This window comes from Protopterus annectens, chromosome 9.part0, assembly GCF_019279795.1.
Source record: "Protopterus annectens isolate FY-2018-M chromosome 9.part0, PAN1.0, whole genome shotgun sequence".
Lineage (NCBI taxonomy): Eukaryota > Metazoa > Chordata > Ceratodontiformes > Protopteridae > Protopterus > Protopterus annectens.
The window spans coordinates 1,952,275,761-1,952,297,922 of NC_056743.1; the positions used below are offsets into that span (position 1 = coordinate 1,952,275,761).

Here is a 22,162-nt window from a genome sequence, read left to right on the forward strand (position 1 = left end):
ATGATTTCCAAAGAATGACACTTTAGATCCACATAGAAAATAGTTAATTTCCTTTCTTGGGGTTACTTTCTAGTTTCCATTTTTTTTTCTTCAGTATGTGACAACATTACCATAAGATCATATATCTACAAGACAAATACAGTGGAAGACCATGTCCGCCTTGACAGATAATTTGAAGTTGTTCTATCTCGCCGTTCATTCTTTACTGATGGGTTCGGAGCCGATCTCTCGGCTCTGAGTCGGCAACTACTGCAAAGCTCGAGGATTTCAAGTAGCTTGAGGTCAAGTCCCTATCCCATGATGCACCTTGAGTTACCTCAGATCCAGTTTGCCGCTGCAACTAATCGGAGGTTCTTGCTAGCTCGGCCAGTAAAAACTTTTATACTTTTCTATTTCTAAAAATTATTGCTGGTTTATTATTAAAAGTTAGACATTAAGATAGGCTCTTAAAGCCTTTTCTGTAGTGTTCCCTTCCCTGTGTGCCTTTCTTAGCCTTATATTTGGCCTCGTTTTCTTGATAGGCCTATTTACAATTTCTGACTAAAATAATTGCTTGTTCTGTGACCTTTTGTCACTTTTCTTATTAGAATAGTATAGTGTGATTGTTTAGTGAATAGCAACTGTTTATTCAGTGACCCTTTGTCACATTTTATCCACAGCAGAGTATATTATTAAAGTTTACTTGCTGTTAGGATGGTGGTTTGTAGGATGACGTTGGTGATCAAGAAGAGGAGGAGGAGTGTGAGGGCAGTACCAAGGATCAATTGGTGGAAATTGAAAAGGGGTAGTGAGGTGGTGTTCAGGGATGAGTTAAGACAGGCACTGGGTGGCAGTGAAGAGTTACCAAATAGCTGGGTAACTACAGCAGAGCTAGTAAGGGAGACTGCTAGAAAGGTGCTTGGTATGACATCTGGACAGAGGAAGGATGACAAGGAGACGTGGTGGAATGAATAAGTACAGGAGAGTATACAGAGAAAGAGGCTGGCAAAGAAGAAGTGGGATTGTCAGAGAGATGAAGAAAGTAGACAGGAGTATAAGGAGATTGAGGTGCATGGCAGAGAGGTGGCGAAGGATAAGGCATATGAAGAGTTGTATGAAAGGTTGGGCACTAAGGAGGGAGAAAAGGACCTGTACCGATTGGCTAGACAGTGGGACCGAGCTAAGAAAGATGTGCAGCAGGTAAAGGTGATAAAGGATAATGAGGGAAACATACTCACAAGCGAGGAGAGTGTGTTGAGGAGATGGAAAGAGTACTTTGAGGGGTTAATGAAGGAAGAGAATGAGAGGGAGAGAAGGTTGGATGATGTAGGGATAGTGAATCATGAAGTTCAATGGATTAGCAAGGAGGAAGTAAGGATAGCTATGAAGAGGATGAAGAATGGAAAGGCTGTTCGCCCAGATGACATACCTGTGGAAACATGGAGGTGTTTAGGTGAAATGGCAGTGGCGTTTTTAACCAGATTGTTTGACGAAATATTGGAAAGTGAGAGGATGCCTGAGGAATGGAGAAAAAGTGTTTTGGTACTGATTTTTTAAGAATAAGGGTGATGTGCAGATCTGTAGTAACTACAGAGGGATTAAATTGATCAGTTATGGGAAAGAGTAGTGGAAGCTAGGTTAAGAAGGGACGTGATGATTAGTGATCAGCAGTATGGTTTCATGTCGGGAAAGAGTACTACAGATGCGATGTTTGCTCTGAGAGTGTTTATGGAGAAGTACAGAGAATGTCAGAAGGAGTTGCATTGTGTTTTTGTAGACTTAGAAAGCGTATGACAGGGTGCCTAGAGAGGAGTTGTGGTATTGTATGAGGAAGTCAGGAGTGTCAGAGAAGTATGTAAGAGTGGTACAGGATATGTACGAGGGTAGTGTGACAGCGGTGAGGTCTGCAGTGGGAGTGATGGATGCATTTAAGGTGGAGGTGGGGTAACATCAAGGATCAGCTCTGAGCCCTTTCTTATTTGCAATGGTGATGGACAGGTTGACAGACGAGATCAGACAGGAGTCCCCATGGACTATGGTGTTTGCAGATGACATTGTGATCTGTAGTGAGAGTAGGGAACAGGTGGAGGAGACCCTGGAGAGATGGAGATATGCTCTAGAGAGAAGAGGAATGAAGGTCAGCAGGACTAAGACAGAATATATGTGTGTGAATGAGAGGGAGGATAGAGGAATGGTGAGGATGCAAGGAGTAGAGGTGGCAAAGGTGGATGAGTTTAAATACTTGGGATCAATAGTTCTGAGTAAAGATGAGTGTGGAAGAGAGGTGAAGAAGAGAGTACAGGCAGGGTGGAGAAGAGTGTCGGGAGTGATTTGTGACAGACGAGTACCAGTAAGAGTGAAAGGGAAGGTCTACAAGAAGGTAGTGAGACCAGCTATGTTATATGGGTTGGAAACAGTGGCATTGACAAAAAGGCAGGAGTTTGAGCTGGATGTGTCAGAGTTAAAGATGTTAAGATTTGCACTGGGTGTGACGAGGGTGGACAGGATTAGGAATAAGTATATTAGTGTCAGCCCAGGTTGGAAGGTTTGGAGACAAAGCCAGAGAGGCAAGATTACATTGGTTTGGACATGTGCTGAGGAGGGATGCTGAGTATTTTGGGGAAAAGATGCTAAGGATGAAGCTACCAGGTAACAGGAAAAGAGGAAGGCCTAAGATAAGTTTTATGGATGTGGTGAGAGAGGACATGCAGGTGGTTGGTGTGACAGAGCAAGATGCAGAGGACATTAAGAAATGGAAACGGATGATCCGCTGTGGCGACCCCTAATGGGAACAGCCAAAAGAAGATAATGACTTGCTGTTAAGATTATCTGTAATTTTTTTTTGTGTGCTTGTTAGACTTAGTTTTAGGCTTATGTGCTTATCTTTAGCCTGTTTTTTTATTAGAAGGCTTTTGAGTTGTTAGTTAGCCTTAGTTTAAAAGGTGTGTGTGTGTGTGTGTGTGTGTGTGTGTGTGTGTGTCTGTGTGTGTGTGTGTGTGTGTGTGTGTGTGTCTGTGTGTGTCTGTGTGTGTCTGTGTGTGTGTGCGTTGATAGTTAGCCTGGTTTTATTAGAGGGCTAATTTATACTTACTGTTGACCTGTTTTTTTATTAGAAGGCTTTGCTCTACTTATAGTTAGCCTTAGTTTAAAAGGCTTGTGTGTCTGTGTGCTTATAGTTGGCCTGTTTTTTATTAGAAGGATAATTGATATTGCTGTTTGTTGGGTGTGTCCATTTCTGTCATGGCTGATAAGGAGAAACACCCTAAGTCAGGGTTTAAAAAATGCACTAAATGTGGGCAGAAGATGTTGGTTACTGACTGCTATGTGAATTGTGTCTACTGCTTGGGTGCCTTGCACCTACAAGAGACATGCTCTGTATGCCATTCTTTTTCCTCTACAGTTCTTCAAGAGAGAAAAAGAAAGATTATTGACAGGAGTTTGTTGACACCTTCTTTTCAGGAGGTTTTGAGTGACCAGGATGGATCTAGTAAGTCCTCAAAGTCCTCCAAGACTTCTGTGGATTCAAAGAAATCTAAGAAATCAAAAGAGTCTGTGACATCGGCTCCACAGGTCTCGGAGCCAACTGTCTTTTCTTTTCGGAGCCGGTACCCGGTTTTTGAACCGGTATGCAAAATGCCTAAATCACCACTACTTCAGTCGTTACCATCAGTCTGATCATCCCAGTCTTCTGTTAGCCTTTCTGATTTGAATGTGGTTCGGGTGGTGCAGAAGCTTTTACAGACACCAGCCTTTGCCATATTATCAGCTCCAACCCATGTGGCTTCGGAGCTGAAGACCTGTTTACCAGCTATATCTCTTCCTCCAAGCCATACCAGTCCTTTGGAGCCAGAAGAGCTGGACTTGCTGATTGTGGAGCCTTCGGAGCCGACACCTGCTCCAGTGTCTTCGGCTCCATTCACTCTGACATCTTCGGTGCCGATCAAGGACTTTAGGAGCCGACACTCTCTGGTCTAGTCCGGGGAGGATAGTCGAACAGATTTGTCAGTTCCGACTTTGCTTCTCGGGATTTGGCTCGGATGAGCTCGGCTCCTACCTCAGGCTCAGAGCTCACTGTCCCTGTGCCGAGAGTATCAACGGTTTCCTCGGATCAGTCTGTCCCTTCACATCAGAGCAGAGGTGCCTTCGAAGCCATGAGAAAAGTTATGTCTCCCAAGATATCCTCAACCTTGGGTCCAGCTTCTTCATCCCCTAAAGCGCCTATGTCTGCTTCTGCCTCACAGATCCTTGCTAAGTGCAGAGACCCAGAGCCTCAGGAAGCCCCACTGGGTGGCCCATGCTCTTCAGAGACCTCCCCAGAAGCTCCCACTAATGAGGTTCTCAGGAAGAGATTGTGTAAGAGGAAACACTTGGACTCCCCTCAGGAGTCATTAACATCTGACACTGACTTGGATGAATCAGAAGGGTCCTCACGGTCCCCCTCTGAGGATATCTCATTTGCAGAGATACTAGAAATCCTTAGGCAATGGGGTGACTTGCAGTCCACCAACTCTACTGAGGACGAGGTGGTCCTCCTGAAGGCTTTTGGGTCTCAGCCTTGCACCTCTTGGGTGTCTCTGCCCTTTAATGAGCTTATGCAGCTGGTCTCACTAAGGGCGTGGGAGTCTCCGGATACTATGGAGCCTGTCCCTAGGAGGCCTGATAAGTTCATATCTGCCCCCCTAGATAAATCGTTCTTAACCAAAGGTGTGCCAGTTGATGCCATGGTGGTGGCGGCTGCCACCAAAAAGGAAATGTCTGAAACTTCTTGTATGCCCATCCTCGTAACAGAGACTCTGGGATCATGCATAGATATGGGAAGTGAATGTTTAGTTCAGTGACTTTTGCACTTCATTCGCTTAACTATTTAACCCATTTTACAAGACTTCAATGAGATCTCCTTAAAGAGCTGGAAGATGCTCTTCAGGGTACAGTAGCTGCAGTAGCTACAGACAAAGTTGCCACCCAGCTTGCTACCCTCAGTTCCATAGCGGACTTGTCCATGTGCCTCATTTCATATGCAGCTGATGGAACGAGTAGGGCAAGCGGGTACAGGAGTTTCTCTTAGGAGACACTCTTGGATGCGCTTGTGTTCCTTCATGGAGCCCTTCAAGTCATCCTTTGTGAATACCCCGTTTGATGGCTTGTTCTTTTTCGGGCCCAAAGACAAGGAAACTTTAACCAGGTGTGAGCAAGATGGAAAAACTGTCTGCCGTCTGGGTGTGTTTTTCCACCCCTACCAGACCCTACCCCCAAGGGTCAACTGGGAGGGAAAATGTGGTTCCGAAAAGTCCAAGGAGCCTTTCAGGACATGTGGTGAACCCCCCTCCAGGGGCAGAGGAGGGGGCAATAATGGAAGAAGTCACCCTTGCGGCCTAGGGGGGTCCGCAGCACCAAGGTGACGGAGATCACTTCTTTGGGAAGCCCTACCAGCACTCCTGAAATGAGGCCCGACTGTCCTGCTCTGGAGGCAGTTGCGGGTCTCTTATCTTTGTACCCAGACGACTGGCTCAAAATAATAAATGACAACTGGGTACAAAGTATCACTTCCAGAGGATACTTCATCCCATTCGCCACACCTCCTCCACTGACAAGAAAAATCCCAGACGTTCCATTCAGTTACAGGGCACAAGCAACAGCAGAGGTCCAGACATTGCTAACAAAGAGTCATCCAACCCAGCAGACCAGACAGGATCCGGAACTTACTCTAGATTCTTTTTACTTCCAAAAAAGACAGGGAACTGGAGACGTATATTGGACCTCAGCAGACTAAACAAATCTGTAAAGAAAGAAAAGTTTCATATGGTCACGCTTCAGTCAATACTTCTCTTCTTAGGAAAACACAATTGGATGTGCTCGATAGATCTCTAGGATGCGTACCACCACATAAAAATGGCCAGGCCATCCAGGGATCATCTGCTTTTCCAGTTTCAAGCCCTGCCCTTTGGTCTCACTACAGCCCCCAGAGTGTTCACCAAATGCATGGCAGTGGTTACGGCTCACCTGAGACTTTTAGGATTCCAGGTGTTTCCGTACCTAGACAATTGGCTCCTTACCGCCACCACCAGGTATCAACTCATTCAGGCCAGGGAGTGCACTCTGTCACTCTGCAATCAGCTGGGCATTACAATAAACTCAGAAGAATCTGCCTTGTCACCATCGCAGCATATCATCTTTATCTGAGCAGAACTGGACACCACCACCACGCTAAGACCTCCAGTAGAAAGAGTCTTACTTCTCCACCAGCATGTCTGCATTCTAATATCCCAAAATAAAGCACCAACATCAGAAATACTGAAATTGTTAGATATGATGGCAGCAGCAATTCTAGCCATACCACTGGGTCGTATGCACATGCGGATACTACAATGGCTGTTGTTCACTCAGTGGTCTTACCAAGAGCTCCCCATGTCTTGCATGATAATGATCACAAATTCCTGCTAAAGGACCTTCAGTGGTGGTTGACCTCACTTCATGTTATGACGCCCATTTGTGCTACCCCCTCCAGTGGCCACAGTGACCAGGGATGTTTCCCTGATAGGGTGGGGGGGCATTTTCAGGGAAAGACAGCCCAAGGCACTTGGGACCAATCAAGAGACACATCTGCATATCAATGTTCTAGAGATGAGAGCAGTACTTTTGGCGTTGCAGTACTTCCAGGACTCTCTTCCTCTAGGTACGATTGCAATTCAGATGGACAAACAATTCCGTGGTCTGGTATTTGAACAAACAAGGAGGAACCAGATCATACCCCCTTTGTCGCGAGGCCCTCAGAGTTTGGCAGTGGGCTATTTCCACCCAGCACTTTCTGTTAGCAACACATCCTGGGGAAATCCAGCATGATAGCAGACAAGTTGAGCAGAACAATTTTGTTGCCCCACGAGTGGTCCCTCAAGATGGAAATAGCGGACAGGATATTCCGCAGATGGGGCCAGCCTTGCTGCGACCTTTTTGCCAGTCACATGAACTCCGAATGCAGAAGCTACTTCGCCCTGATTCCCCCTCCTGGAGAAGCCCCAAGGACGCACTCGTTCACGATTGGCCTCTGGGTCTCCTCTATGCATTCCCATCAGTTCCATTGATATCCAAAGTATTGCAGAAAGCCAAAGCCCTGGGAAGGATCATCATTCTAATAACCCCCTATTGGCCTCGTCAAATTTGGTTCCCCTTCCTTATACTTCATCTTTTGGAGGACCCCTGGATTCTGGACCCAGTTCCAGAACTTCTGATACACTCATTGGGGGAATTTCATCCCTCTCCATAGGCCCTGAAGCTTACAGCTTGGCTGCTCCAATTCCCATCATCCTCCCGGGCAAGTGGAAAATATGGCCCAAAATGCAGAATCCTTTACAAAAGCATTCTATGGGCACCTACAGGAATGCATGGAGCATGCTATCCCAAATAAAACCAAGACTCACTCCTCCAAAGGCAGGAGACCTGTCTGGTGGACCCCAGCCATAAATAAGCAATACAACAGAAGGAGAAAGCTACTACATGATGGAGCAAAATCCCAAAAAGGGAAGGCGTCTCTGATCAGTACTAGCAAGAAACTACGATCCCTCATAAAATCATCTAAGGCCAGTTTCGAAAGAAAAATTGCACAATACACTAAAGATAATCACAAGGCCTTCTTTAGTTATGTCAGAAACCTGGGAGGCAACTCCCAGATATGCTGTGAGTTAGTGCAAAATGGCAAAAAATACACTGAACTCACAGACATTGCCAACATCCTGGCAGAAAGGCTCAGTGCAAACTTCTCCCCCCCCTCCCCCCCAAAAGAGCAAATGTCTATCCCAACTGAGTGTAGCCTTCCTGAGATCACAGATGCACAGGTGAGAGCTGCCCTCTCCAAAGCAAAAAACACAGCATCAATGGGACCAGACGGTGTCTCGGGCTGCGTCTTACATGAGCTCCAAGAAGAGCTAAACCCCTCATATAAAGTCACTGTTCAATCTCAGGCAGGATATGTACCCAAAGAATGGCGTACAGCAACAGTGGTCCCACTCCACAAAGGTGGTACCAAAACAGACCCCAGAAACTATCGCCCTATAAGCCTGACTAGCCTGGTCTGCAAAGCTATGGAGTCTGTCATCATGGAATCATAAACAAAGATATTGGGAACCTCCAGATACTGGATCCTACCCAATTCGGCTTTGTTAAGGGCAGATCTTGCCTCTTGATCCTGGTCGACTTCTTTGATACAGTTACCAAAGCCATAGATGAAGGGAAGGTAGTCCACACAGCCTACCTGGACCTCACAAAAGCCTTCGACACAATACCCCACTCGGGCATCATAAATAAGCTCACCAGCTTAAATATCAGCCCCTATGTCACAAAATGGGTTGCAAACTGGCTCAGGGATAGAACCAACATGGTCAGAATAGCAGGTGCCATGTCAGACTCTAAACCAGGTACAAGTGGCATCCCACAAGGCTCAGTCCTGGGGCCTCTCTTGTTCGGTATATATTTCTCCGAGGTACAGGCTAACACGGGTGGACTATAGCTGACCAAGTTCGCAGATGACTGCAAACTGGGTGCCATAATCGACTCTCCGGCTGACACAAGCATCCTCCAAAAGGGTCTCACAGAGATGGAAAACTGGTGCCAGAGCCATGGCCTAAAGCTAAATGCCAAAAAGTGCATAGTCATCCCCTTTGGGAAAAACAAAGTGCCCACAAATTACCACATAGGTGATAATCCATTAAGTACGGAAGACGCAATTAGGGACTTGGGGACCCAAGTAGATAGCAATCTCTCCTTTGACAATCATGTTGCCAAAGTGGTTAGAAAGACCTTCTATATAGCCCACCTTATCACGAAAGGGTTCACATCTAGATCAAGAGAGGTCATTGTGCCCCTCTACTCATCACTTATCAGGCCCGTAATTTAATACAATGCCCCATTTGTGATGTATCTTACCCGACACCTGCAGCAACTGGAAAGACCCCAAAAGTACCTCACCAAGAGGATCAAGGGGCTCAAACAGATGCCCTATGCAGTTTGGCTAAAGAAACTCCAGCTCTATTCAGTTGCGTACCGCCTACTCGGAGGCAATCTGTGTCTGACGTATAAAGCCATGTCCAACCCAGAATTAATGGACATGCTTCACCTCAGGAAATCGAAATCCCTTAGAGCTGCACGCTACAGGGACTTAAACCTCAGCACAGAAATAAATAGGACATGCTGGAGGGACAGATTCATATCCCAGAGGCTCCCCTCACTCTGGAACAAAATCCGAATCCATGTTAGGCAGAGCCCCTCACTGACCCTCTTCAAGAGAAATCTTGACGAGTGGATGGGAAGATCGTAAGTTTACCCCTGGGATCTCTTCTGTGTCCCTGCTTGACAGAGGTACAGTAAACTAACCTTAAAAGGGCTACCTTCTGTGACCTACTATACAGAGGCACAGTCAACTAATCTAAAAGGGTGGCGAAAGCCTAACACACTCTGGCTAGGCTTATAAATGCCCTAGGGCAGATAGCCTAGTATCAACCTATGAACCTTTCCAATGAGATGAAGCAAATTATCCTGTCCTCTCAAGTCCTCTACTAGGAAGCTGTACCTTAGCAAATGGAAAAAAATTTCCATATGGGCCTCTAAAAACAATATTTATCATTACCAAGCCCCTATGGCCTCTATTCTAGAATTCGTAACCATGTTCTTTAATAAAGGCGCTGCAGCAGCAGCAGTCCTTGTTCAACTTGCTGCCATTTCTAACTTTCATCTGGGATTTGAAGGATTGAATATTAGGTCACACAAATTATCCAAAGCGTTTCTCAAAGGGACCTTTCATATTAGGCCTCCTGTGAAATCTCCCTATTCTCCATGGAATCTAAATTTTATGCTTTTCTGCATACTTCTCCCACCATTTGAACCAGCTTCCTCATGTGACCACAAATTTTTGTCATGGAAAACCATCTTTTTAGTGGCCATTACTTCTGCCCGCAGAGTGCCAAAGCTTCAGGCCTTATCCATCAAGCCTCCTTATTTGATTTTCCATGCTGACAAGAGTCTCACTTCGAACAAACCCCTCTCTTACCCAAAGTTTGCTCTGAAACTAACTTCAACCAAATTATTGATTTGCCAGTTTTCTTCCCCAACCATTCCAACAATTTAGATTACATGCTGCACAAACTTGATTTTCACAGACAGCTCAGATTTTATTTGGATAGAACAAAACATTTCAGGAAATCAGACCAGCTTTTTGTTTCATTCTCAGATTACAGGAAGGGTATGCCAGTGGCTAAAACAGCTTTGTCTAAATGGTTGTCTGATTGTATCACCTTTACGTATTCAGCACCCAATATGCCCTTGCAGCATAAAATTAAAGCTCACTCAACCAGAGCAGTTTCTACATAATCTGATTTTTCTGCCAGACTTCCTGTTGATAACATTTGTGCAGCAGCTACTTGGTCAAAACCTCATACCTTTATATCACTCATTACAAAGTTGACAGGGCTTCCTTTGGATCCCACGGTCCTGAGAAATAATACCGCTGTGAGACACCCGAGGTTGATGGTGCTTGGGATGCTACCCATCAGTAAAGAATGAACGGCGAGATAGAAAACTTCACATAATGAAGTTATGTACTTACCATAACGTTCCATGTGAGTTGTTCATCTCTCCTTCATTCTTGCATCACTCTGTCCTACCCCCGCCTGGGCTTTCAGAAGACTGAGATGCTAGATCCTTCCTGGACACTCAACCTTTCTATACTTTCTCTCTTATGGAGTTATAAAATGACGCACAGTATTTTACGCAGCAAACAAGATCTAAGGTAACTCGGGGTGCATCATGTGATAGGGACTTGGCCTCGAGCTACTTGAAATCTTCGAGCTTTGCAGTAGATGCTGACTCGGAGCTGAGAGATCGTCTCTGAACCCATCAGTAAAGAATGAAGGCGAGATGAACAACTCGCATGGAACAATATGGTAAGTACATAACTTCTTGTTATCCTCCGCATCGAACCCCTTAGCTTTCAGAAAGGCAAAACATGTCAGGTTGGGGATGAACCTGTGGCACACGTCCAGTCACCAAGATTAATCTTAAATGAGGCAAGGGTGTCTGCTGTTAGCATGCAGGGCCAGTATGTTCCAGAAGCAGGGCACCTATTTGGTAACAAATTTGTCCCTACAACTTGTTTTATCTATATTTTAGGTAGAGGTTCAAATCTGCAGGTCTAATGCAACATCATAAAGGATTATTTGATACGTAGTTGGAGGGAACCATTTAGGCAGAGTAGGGAAATTTCTGTCAGGTTGTCTTGTGTCTTGTTTTTACAAAATCCAAACCACTTTACACAAGACATACCAATCTCACAAGTATTCTCTGAATGTGATATGTAGTTTAAAAAAAAAACTTTCCCTTACATTCCAGTTTTCCTAACATCATCGGTAACACTGTGCAGAAACCTTAGAGTAATTTTCACTGTTTAACTTTCTAAAAATTTGACATTAACTGCAACTCAGTGTTTCAGCCCCCTCCTGTGTAAAATATTTCTGAATAATTTTAGCCAGTACTGCAGAGTGGACACCCTGCCCCATTTTATAGATGAATGCAGTACATGTACACACTAACATATATATTTAATTGTCTTTGATTACTGGGAAAGTCCAACTAGGCAAAGCCCTTTTTCAGAAGTGGCCAAGGAGGAAAAGAAGCAAAGCTCCACATTAAACATCTGCACAGGTAATTATGAGCTGATAGTAAAAATATGCTGCATAACATTGAGCTAAATCATATATGTGATAACAGGGATGTCTGACAGCTTATCAAAAATGACATTTATTGAACAGCAACTGATCGAGCACAACTTGTCAATCAGCAACCAGTGGAAAAAAAATAAAACTTTTTTTTTTCAGGATGCAAGCCCCCCCCACATCTCCTGCTAATTATGTGTACCAACTCCAAGATTGCACTACAGTGGGAAAGGGCAAATTCCCTTATGTAGATCGTGTAAGTGTGGATAAGATCGAAGGTGTGGAATGGGGCAGTAGTAGCTGGTTCATACAGGCTAGTATGGTTTTGTTAGGACTGACCGGGTGAAGTATGGGAATGACTAGAGTACTGACTTGTAATTTCAGTGGCTATTATACGTCTGGTGGGATTTCGCTGGATGAGATAAGAGAGGTAAGGAATGCTTAAAGGTATTGAAAAGGGGTGTGGGTAGAAAACTATGTGAGGCAGAGCTAGACCCCCATATACTACAAAAAAAAAAAATCGCTGCATAAAAATAGAAATGCAAAACGGAAGGTAAGTACAGTGTAAAGGACAAAGGCAATAAATTCATTTGTTTGTGAGGGGAAACTGTACACTAGCCTTAGATACATGGGCTGTCACAAAACTGAAAACTATGCTCTTTATATAGGTTTAGGAGAAGAGGAATGAAATAAAGAATGGAAGGAAGTGGTGTATGAGAAGAGAGAGTGGCGGTATCAAAAGAAACTATGGAGGAACAGTCAACAGGAGGGGAGAGATCATTGCAAAAAAGTAGGGGAAACATAAGGAGAGGTGCTACATTGCTTTTGCTTGCTGGACGCAATACCAAGTAGTAAACTGTTAACGGTAAGGGAGCTGAGGAGCAGAAGAAGAGGGGTGAGCAGTGCAAAGGAGTACCTGTTGTAGGGTAAAATAAAAAACCTAGTGCGATATAAATGTTGCATGAAAATGGATAGTCTGCACTTCATTTACAGAGCCCCAATAGGGTGAATGTTTAGATGTTATGTGATCCTATCTCGCCTACATTCTGTACTGATGGGCTCGGAGCCGATCCGTCGGCTCCGACTCGGCACGCTTATGCTATAGAGCGAGGCCTCTTATTGGCTGAGCTATTTTTTATCCCAGGATGCACCACCACTAATCCCCCAGATCTCATTTGCCGCTTACAAGCTTAGACGTGGTCTCAACTTGGCTGGGCTAAGTACTATTTTTTTAGGCTTTTTCCTGTCAGAAATTTGCTTGCTTTGAACCCAAAAGCTGTTTTAACAGCTATTGTTGTCATACGAGTGTGTATTGAACAGTTCTGTTGAGAAATTCATGTTTTTTTCATCAGGGAAGGTTTCCCGTTTTAGTTAGAGGGGCCTTCCCCTGTTGCTTTTTGCTATTAGTGTTTCTTTCGTGGGTCAAGTACCCGTTTAAGTTAGAGGGTCTTGACTCTCTCTTTCTGTGTGGTTTGTTCAACTGTATTGTGTATATAAAAAAAAAAAAAAAAAAAAAAAAACAAAACTTTATTCTTTTTGTTGTTGTTCTTAAACTTTTCAGTTTTGTTGTATTTCTCTTTAGACAGGTGTACTGTTTTCTAAATTAGTTATGTCCAAAGAGCATAGACCCTCCGGGTTTAAAAAGTGCACGAGGTGTGGTTATAAGATGTCCATAACGGACGACCACTCCTCGTGCGTCTATTGCTTAGGCGCCAAGCACCTACAAGAATCATGTAGCGTGTGTCACGCCTTCTCATCAAGGGTCCTCCAGGAGAGGAAAAACAAATTAATCCTTAAGGGGTTAATTAAGCCATCCTTCGAGGAGGCTTTATCTTCCTCTCCTCCTTCAAAAAAGAAGAAAGCGTCGGCTCCGACCAGTCAGTCGGAACAGACTGCCAAAAAACCTAGGCAGACTTCTCCATCGGCTCCACGGACTTCGGAGCCGAGGGCGGAACGGTCTGCCTCGATGCCTCCAGTCTCGACCCCTCTGGTTTCGGAGCCGAGGACTGGGGCATCGAGAGGCGGGTCACCTTCATCGGCTCCACTGATATTGGAGCCGATGAGGGTTGCCGGCTCAAACTCTTCCCCTTCGGAGCCGAAGTCCTCGTCTGCACCGAGGGAAATTACCTTGAGATCTCCCTCGGAGCCGATAATTATAGAATCCATTCGGAGCCAGTCCCCTAGTCCTTTGGAGCCGATGGAGAAATCGGTTCGGACCCGATCTGTATCGTCCAGATCATCCAAGATGTCTGATTCGGACATAGACAGGGTGCTCCTAAGACTCTTCCAGTCTCCGGTGTTCCAAAAGCTAGTTTCGGCTCCAGCCCATTCGGCTTCGGAGCCGATGGTCCACCTCCCTACTATGGTTCCTCCTCCAACAGCCTCGGCACCGTTGGAGCCGGTGCTGGTGGAACCGGTGGAGGTTTTAGGGTCGGGCCCGACCCTTACTCCAACTCCAGCTCTTGGGTCGGAGTTCGGTACGCAGACTTCTTCCGTCGGCCCCGGGGGGGTGCTTCGGGATTGTTGTTTTCGGTCCCAAGTCTCCCTCTTGGTGCGTCGGCGGCGGGAGTGCCGTCTACTGTCGTGGCCACGGAGGTGGGACCCTCCCAGGATTCTGGTGGTCCCGCCTTCAGGGCTATGAGGAGTGCGTTAGCCAAATCATCTTTGGCTACCTCCACGGTCTCCCCCAGCTCCTTCCCTGCATACTGAGACTGAGTCTTTGGCAGTCCCCCTGTCCTTAGACAGTGGAGCCCCGGGGCCTGAGGTTACCCCCACTGGGGTTTCCCCCCCTCCTGGAGGTCCTTCTGAAGCTTCTTCGGAAGAACCAACCAGGAAAAGATCGTGCAAGAGGAAGCACGTTGACTCCCCTGATGAGTCTCTTACATCAGACACTGATCTCGATGATGCAGAGGGGTCCCCTAAGTCGTCCTCGGATGATGTCTCCTTTGCAGACATCCTGGAAGCCCTTAAACAACGAGGCGGCTGGCAGTCCAAACCCCCTTCTGCTGATGAGTCTGTGTTCCTTAAGGCCTTCGGGGCTCAGCCCTCCGCCTCCTGGGTGTCTCCGCCCTTCAACGAGCTCTTGGATTTGATCTGTCGAAGGGCGTGGGAACACCCAGACTCTGTGGAACCGGTGCCTGCTCGTCCGAATAAGTTCCTCTCGGCACCCCCTGAAAAAGAGTTTCTAACCAAAGGTGTGGCTGTAGATGCTTTGGTGGTGGCATCTGCTACCCAGCAAGATGTAGCAGAGGCTTCGACGTCCGTCCATCCTCCTAATAAGGAGTCTAGGAGCATGGATCGGTACGGAAAGTGCACCCTAAGTTCAGCGGCCTTTACATTAAGGTCCTTGAACTACCTTACGCACTTTACTAGATTTCAGAGGGATCTGATTAAAGAACTTTCCGATACCCTCTTGGGTAACCTGCCTGAGGAGCTGGCCCAGACGGTTGGCTCTCAGCTGGCTACATTGTCGTCCATTTCGAACTCGTCCATGAGGCTTATTTCTTATGCGGCCGAAGGGGCGAGTAGAGCGGCGGGTACAGGCATTGCTCTACGGAGACAAGCCTGGCTCCGCCTTTGTCATTTCGCGGAGTCCTTTAAGTCTTCCTTTGCTGACGCCCCCTTTGATGGGTCCTCCCTCTTTGGACCCAAGGTAAAGGACACACTGACCCGCTGCGAACAGGAGGGTAAGACTCTGACTGCCGTAGGGGCATGATTTTCCACTCCCTTTCGGCCTTATCCCAAGGCTAAAAGAGGAGGGAAAATGTGGTTCCGTAGATCTCAGAAGCCTTACCCCCTCAGCAGGATGATCCCCCTTCCAGAGGCAGGGGAGGGGGAAATTCTTCAGGAAGACGCCGTCCCAGAGGCGGCAGAGGCCCTCGCAACACTGGAGACCGCGAGTCCTTTCGTGGCTCTTCAGCTTTTCACAGTCCCTGAGGGATTGCCCGACCGTGCATCTCTGGAGCCAGTCGGGGGTCGTTTTTCGAAGCACCTGAAAGCCTGGGAAGGTATCACTCAGGACCGATGGGTGCTTCGAATTATCGCCGGAGGTTACACCATCCCTTTCTCTCACTCCCCACCTCAGTCCAAGAAAATCCCGGACCCGCCACCCAGTCAACGGGATACTGCAGCCTCAGAAGTTTCAAAGCTGCTGCAAAAAGGAGTCATCCAACCAGTCCCCGCAGACCAGATCGGATTAGGGACTTACTCAAGATTCTTTTTGGTGCCAAAAAAGACCGGGGACTTGAGGCCCATTTTGGACCTCAGCATTCTAAATCGTTCAGTCAGAAAGTCCAAGTTCCGAATGGTCACCCTACAAACCATTCTCCCATTGCTGGAGAAAGGTGTTTGGATGTGCTCCATAGATCTCAAGGACGCTTATTACCATATCATGGTACATCAAGCGTCCAGGAGACATCTGCGCTTCAGCCTAGGAGGCAGTCATTTTCAGTTCAGCGCTGCCCTTTGGTCTCACCACAGCCCCAGGGTGTTCACCAAGTGCTTGGCAGTCGTGACTGCTCACCTGAGAAGTCTAGGATTCCAGGTGTTTCCGTATCTAGACGACTGGCTCCTAACTGCCGCCTCCAAGCATCTACTACTGCGGAGCCTACAAGCCACTATATCACTGGGCAATTCCCTTGGAATTACCTTCAATTGGCCAAAGTCTGTGTTGCTGCCATCTCAACGAATAAGATTCATAGGGGTAGAGATAGACTCAAACCAAATACGGGTCTATCTACCTACAGACAGAATACAAACCATACAGACTCAAGTTCGAGCCTTACTTCCCAGGTCCAAAGCCCCAGCCAGAATGGTCCTACAGCTATTAGGATCCATGTCCGCCACGGTTCTTCTAGTCCCCTTGGCAAGGTTGCACATGAGAATTCTCCAGTGGCTCCTTTCAGCTCAGTGGTCCTTTCAGGAACTCCCTCTCAGTCACCTTATATGGATCACGGAAACATGCAAACGGGACCTTCGCTGGTGGCTAGTGCCCTCCAATTTGGATCAGGGACGACCCTTTGTTCTATCTCCTCCTGCGGCCACTTTGACCACGGACGCCTCCCAGATGGGGTGGGGGGGGCATTCCCTGGGCAGGTCAGTCCAAGGCAAATGGCACCCAGAAGAGACCCTACTTCATATCAACATCCTAGAAATGAGGGTGGTGCTTCTGTCCCTCCAAGCCCTTCACGATTACCTCCCTCGGGGCGTAATTGCCGTTCACTCAGACAACATGTCAGTTGTCTGGTACCTGAACAAACAGGGAGGGACCAGATCCTATCCTCTTTGCAGAGAGGCCATGAGAGTCTGGGAATGGGCAGTCTCGACCGAACGCTTTTTAGTGGCTTAGTGGCTACTCATATCCCGGGCAAGTCCAATGTGATAGCCGACAGACTGAGCAGAACCATCCTCTCTCCTCACGAATGGTCTCTGAACATGACAGTTGCGAGTCAGATTTTCAGCAGATGGGGAGTTCCGTGTTGCGACCTCTTCGCGACTCCACTAAATGCGAAGTGCAAAAAATTCTTCTCCCTAACCCCGGCTCCGGGGAAGAGCCCCATGGACGCACTAGCCCTTCCTTGGCCCACCGGCTTGCTTTATGCCTTCCCCCCAGTTCCTCTCCTTCCCAGGGTGATCCAAAAGGCATCTCTCTTGGGGAGCAAAATGATCTTAGTTTCTCCTTACTGGCCTCGTCAAGTATGGTTCCCCTATCTTCGGAAATATGCTCTGGAAGGTCCATGGTTCCTGGATCAGATCCCAGACCTTTTGGTTCATCAGTCGGGACTATTCCACCAGTCCCTGCACACCTTAAGATTGACGGCTTGGCTCCTCCTCTTCCGACTATAGTCAGGAGTCATACATTGGATCCAGAGGTTGTACACATATTATCTTCGGCCCATAAGTCCGCTACAAAGAAACTGTATTCTAGCAAATGGAAAAGATTTGCTATTTGGGCTCAACTCCGGGGCCTGGATCCCATCACTATTCCTGTGGCAGAAGTACTAAAATTTTTGACTTCTCTTTTCAACCAAGGTTCTTCAGTCTCTACCATCAAGGTTCAATTGGCAGCTATTTCCAATTTTCACGAATCTATAAACCCACCTTTAATGAGCAACAGATTGTGCAAGACCTTCTTGAAAGGTGCTGCGCTTTTAAGACCTCTGATTTCTCATCCTGCTCCTCCATGGGATCTCGATGTGGTGTTACGCGCCTTAACTTCCTCCCCCTTCGAACCGGCAGCTACATGTGATCTAAAATTTCTTTCGTGGAAGACTGCTTTTCTGGTGGCAATTACTTTTGCCAGATGCCAGAAGAGTTTCAGAGCTTCAAGCTTTGTCTGTAAAACCCCCGTACTTGGTTTTTCACAAAGACAGAGTATCTCTCAGGCCAAATCCTACCTTTGTCCCTAAAGTTTGTTCCAGTTTCTGCCTACAACAATCGTTAGAACTTCCAGTCTTTTTTCCAAAATATTCTAACAAAGCGGAATTCATATTCCACACATTAGATGTCCACAGGCAGTTGCGTTTTTATTTAGACAGGACCAAACAAACAAGGAAAACAGATCAGTTGTTTGTATCCTTTGCAGACAATAAATTGGGCAAAGCTGTTACAAAGGTCACTATTGCCAAATGGATCAGGGACTGTATTACTCAAGCTTATTCCTTTTCTAATAAAGAGCGTACGACCTCTGTCAAAGCTCATTCTACAAGGGCTATGGCTACTTCGATAGCATTTCATTCTAAGCTTGCCATTAGTGACATTTGTGCTGCGGCTACATGGTCTTCCCCGCACACTTTCATTTCCCACTACAAATTGGATGTGGCATCTAGAGGACGAGCTTCATTTGGTTCCACAGTGCTCAGGAGTGTTTTCTAATGAGCCACCCAGGATTTAGGTGCTAGGGACGCTGTCCCATCAGTACAGAATGTAGGCGAGATAGGATCACATAACATCTTTTAGTTATGTACTTACCATAACTTTAGATGTTTGGGATCCATCTCGCCTACATTCCTAATAACCCACCCTCCTTCCCCCTTCCTTGGAGATCAGAGGATATCAGAAGGTCCGAATCCTGTTGTTTCATCTTAAAACATCTAACAATGTTATATAAACAAGTTGTGCATGTGTGCATGAATGCGGGCAAACAAGATCTGGGGGATTAGTGGTGGTGCATCCTGGGATAAAAAATAGCTCAGCCAATAAGAGGCCTCGCTCTATAGCATAAGCGTGCCGAGTCGGAGCCGAGGGATCAGCTCCGAGCCCATCAGTACAGAATGTAGGCGAGATGGATCCCAAACATCTAAAGTTATGGTATGTACATAACTAAAAGTTAGCACCCCCCCAAGTTAACACTGTGATCGTTTTTCTTTCCTAAAGATGTTCACACTATTTTTCTTTTCCCATAGGTATCATACGGGCTCCTTGGCCTTTGGATCACTTATCCTTGCTATTGTGCAGGTTATCAGGGTGCTGTTGGAGTACCTGGATCACAAGCTAAAAGGTAAACTTTGAATGGATTGTTTGGTTGTGTCATTGTTTTGCACAGACTTGCAGGTACACGTGATCTGCCAACCCATTGTATAGGGAGTACTGAGTAAATGAATAGCTGAAGTAAAGTAAACATAACAGATTAATAGATTGATGGAGAAAAGATATTGATTAACCATGTAAACTGTAACTGGTGCACCACTTTCTGATTTAACTCAAGATCAGAGTGCATAGCTACAATTAAACATGAAATAAATGGAAAGGAGTGATGCTGAAAGGTACTTAAGTGAAACAGGCAGGGAGGGAGGGAAGTGGATATGGTAGAACATCACAAGTAATACTCTAGGAGCACAGCAACGGGGTCCAAAATGAATAGAAGGTGCTGTGGAGACACAGATTGAAGTCATTGTTCAGGACACAAGGTATGGCAAAGTTTGGGGATACCATGTGAAGAATGAATTTGAAAGTGTGAAGATGCTACAGCACAAGTGAATGAGACCACAGTTGAGACAACACAGAATAAAGTGTAAATCACTGCAGATAGTAATCATTATGGCTGTTTCATGTAAGACAGAGTTATATCATAACAGAAGTTTATAGTGGGAAGAAAAGGCCAAGTTAGGTTACTGTTAAAAATATAACAAAACATTTCAAAAGGTGGAGGCGGTAGGAGGTGTCACTAGTCCAGACTGGGTGTTCATAGTGGAGTATAAGGCGGTAATATATATATATATATATATATATATATATATATATATATATATATATATATATATATCCTATTACGTGACAACCGTGACTCTCCACACTTTACTCCCAGACGTGTCGATGTTACCTTCCTTAGTGCCATCTTCACCAGGGATGAAACTCATTTGGCAGGTCACAGTTACACAAGGACATTACTGTGACCTCAGAGCACTACGAGGAATTATATTTTGACCCCTGACCTTTGGACAGTTTAGCCAGTATCCTTAACAGTGTATACATAACAAATGTGGGAGTGTGACTGCACAAACCTTGCCCTTCACTTGTCCAGTAAATGCAACACTCACCTACCGAGATGAGATAAGACACCACGCCACTGCATTCCCTACCAGACAGCCTCTGACATCACAAATGATGCTAAAAGTACCCAGATCACTGGTGGTGTAGTTGGAAGGAAAACCACCCATGTCAGTAGTCTGGTTGGGAAATAAAAGCTCTGACTTATCAGTTCTGTGACAAATGTTATGACTGACAAGAAGCCCCATGGGTTCAGGTACAAGAGGAGTAGAGGGGAACATTGCATGCCACTGGGCATTAAAAAGGTGAAGATATACAGGGAAGGATTTTCTATAAATTTGTCAAGTATGAAGGTATGTGAATTGCATAAAGTGCTACAGTATGGGATGGGAGAGACACTAATTAAGACATTAATGGTAAGCTGATGGCAGATGCAAGCAGATATATAACTATTGTGATTGAAAAATTGTGCTTTTAAAAAAGACTTTTTTGAACTATGTTGTGTCTTATCTGTAAATGACGGACATGTGGGACATGTGATGCTAGTCTATTTATTGTGAGGGGTCATTGCAAGAATTATAAATTTACACTCCTCTGTGGCTGCAAGTTAGCAAAAATTAGGGAGGGAGCACTAAAAAGCTTGTGATAGATGGAAGCACTTTTAAAATAAACAAGTAAATGTCTAGCTTTGCATTATGTATATGCCAGCTTTGTGACATTTACCAGTAGTCGGGTAACAAAGACATGGATTTCTTTGATTTGTTTTATTAAATTCTTATGCCTTCAAAAAAGCACAAGCTGATCATACATTTCTGTCTTCTCTTCCAGCTGCCCAGAATAGCTGTGCCCAATTCATGCTGAAGTGCCTTAAGTGCTGTTTCTGGTGTTTGGAGAAGTTTATCAAATTCCTCAACAGAAATGCATATATCATGGTAAGATGTCATACCACGGGACTGAAGCATATAAAATTAAGTGGAGCCCATATTGGGGGATGACCGTTTGGGAATCTGTATGTTCAGCATATAGGTTACTGTTGCAGTAGCTGAAGATATTTGGGTTCCATCCCAGAGACTGGCCTACTTTCAAAGTTTAATGGTGCTTTCCATGCACTCCATGAGCTCAGGGTGGAGTACCAATATAAAAGCAGAGCTGCAAAACATCAATAGCTTTTTTTTCTTTTCTTTGCCTCCAAAGAGCACTCCTTTGGTGGGCCCAATAGAACCGACAGTCAGCTAGCGAGCCTTCAGGGCTGGGCAGGCAAGTCTCTGTTCGGAAAAAACTTCCAGTAAAATTATTTTTCTGAGGAAAACTTGTGTTTTTCTGTCTAAAATGTTATGTGTGCCTGGAACCTGAATATTTTGGGAATGTCATTGCATTTCTAATGGAGTTTGTATCTAATGTATATGGGAATGTTTTTGACAAATTTCCTAGAGTTTGTAGGTTTGTGTATTTTAGGGCAGGATATTGTGCTTCTGGGGAATTGTCATTGGTTTTATTACCTCAGTACAACCTGCATTTTGCCAGTTCCTCCAGAGGCTGCTGTCTACCTTTAAGGTCTCATCCTATGTATTCTCAGGGTTTTGCACCCCCCCCCCCGCCCCCGTCCACAAGAATTTAACAAAAGTTGTTATGGGGTTTTTGGGTGTCAGGCCAGCTCCTCTTGTGCCTCAGCTGTTGGTGGGTCATGGCTGTGGCTGCTCTTGGTTCCTAAGACCAGTAATCTTTTCCCCTGGTTCCTCTGGTATGAGATTTACAGACACCAAGGACTAGGGGATAGCCATATCCTCTATGACTGTAGGGATGCCTTTGGTTAATGCAAGGGAGATCCACTCCTGTTTGTCTTAGGGGAAGGAACAACTAAGTATAGGTTCTTCACTTAGCTGGAATAGGAAACGTAGTCTGGGATGAGTGTGTATATTATGAGTTGGTCATTTTCCAGGTGGTTCCTAGCAAAATGAAAATGGTGGCAAAATATCACCATCGTCTGTTTGTATTTCTGT

At 45.6% G+C, this 22,162-nt stretch overlaps 1 protein-coding gene across 1 annotated transcript in view; it reads left to right on the forward strand.

The window, feature by feature from the left end:
- SLC44A2 (solute carrier family 44 member 2) overlaps positions 1–22,162 on the forward strand; it is a gene marked incomplete in the record, with an annotated part of 993,595 nt that overhangs the window by 704,358 nt on the left and 267,075 nt on the right. The window contains 2 exon segments of the mRNA XM_044084762.1: positions 19,079–19,173; positions 20,991–21,094. Coding sequence (XP_043940697.1) covers positions 19,079–19,173; positions 20,991–21,094 — 199 coding nt within the window.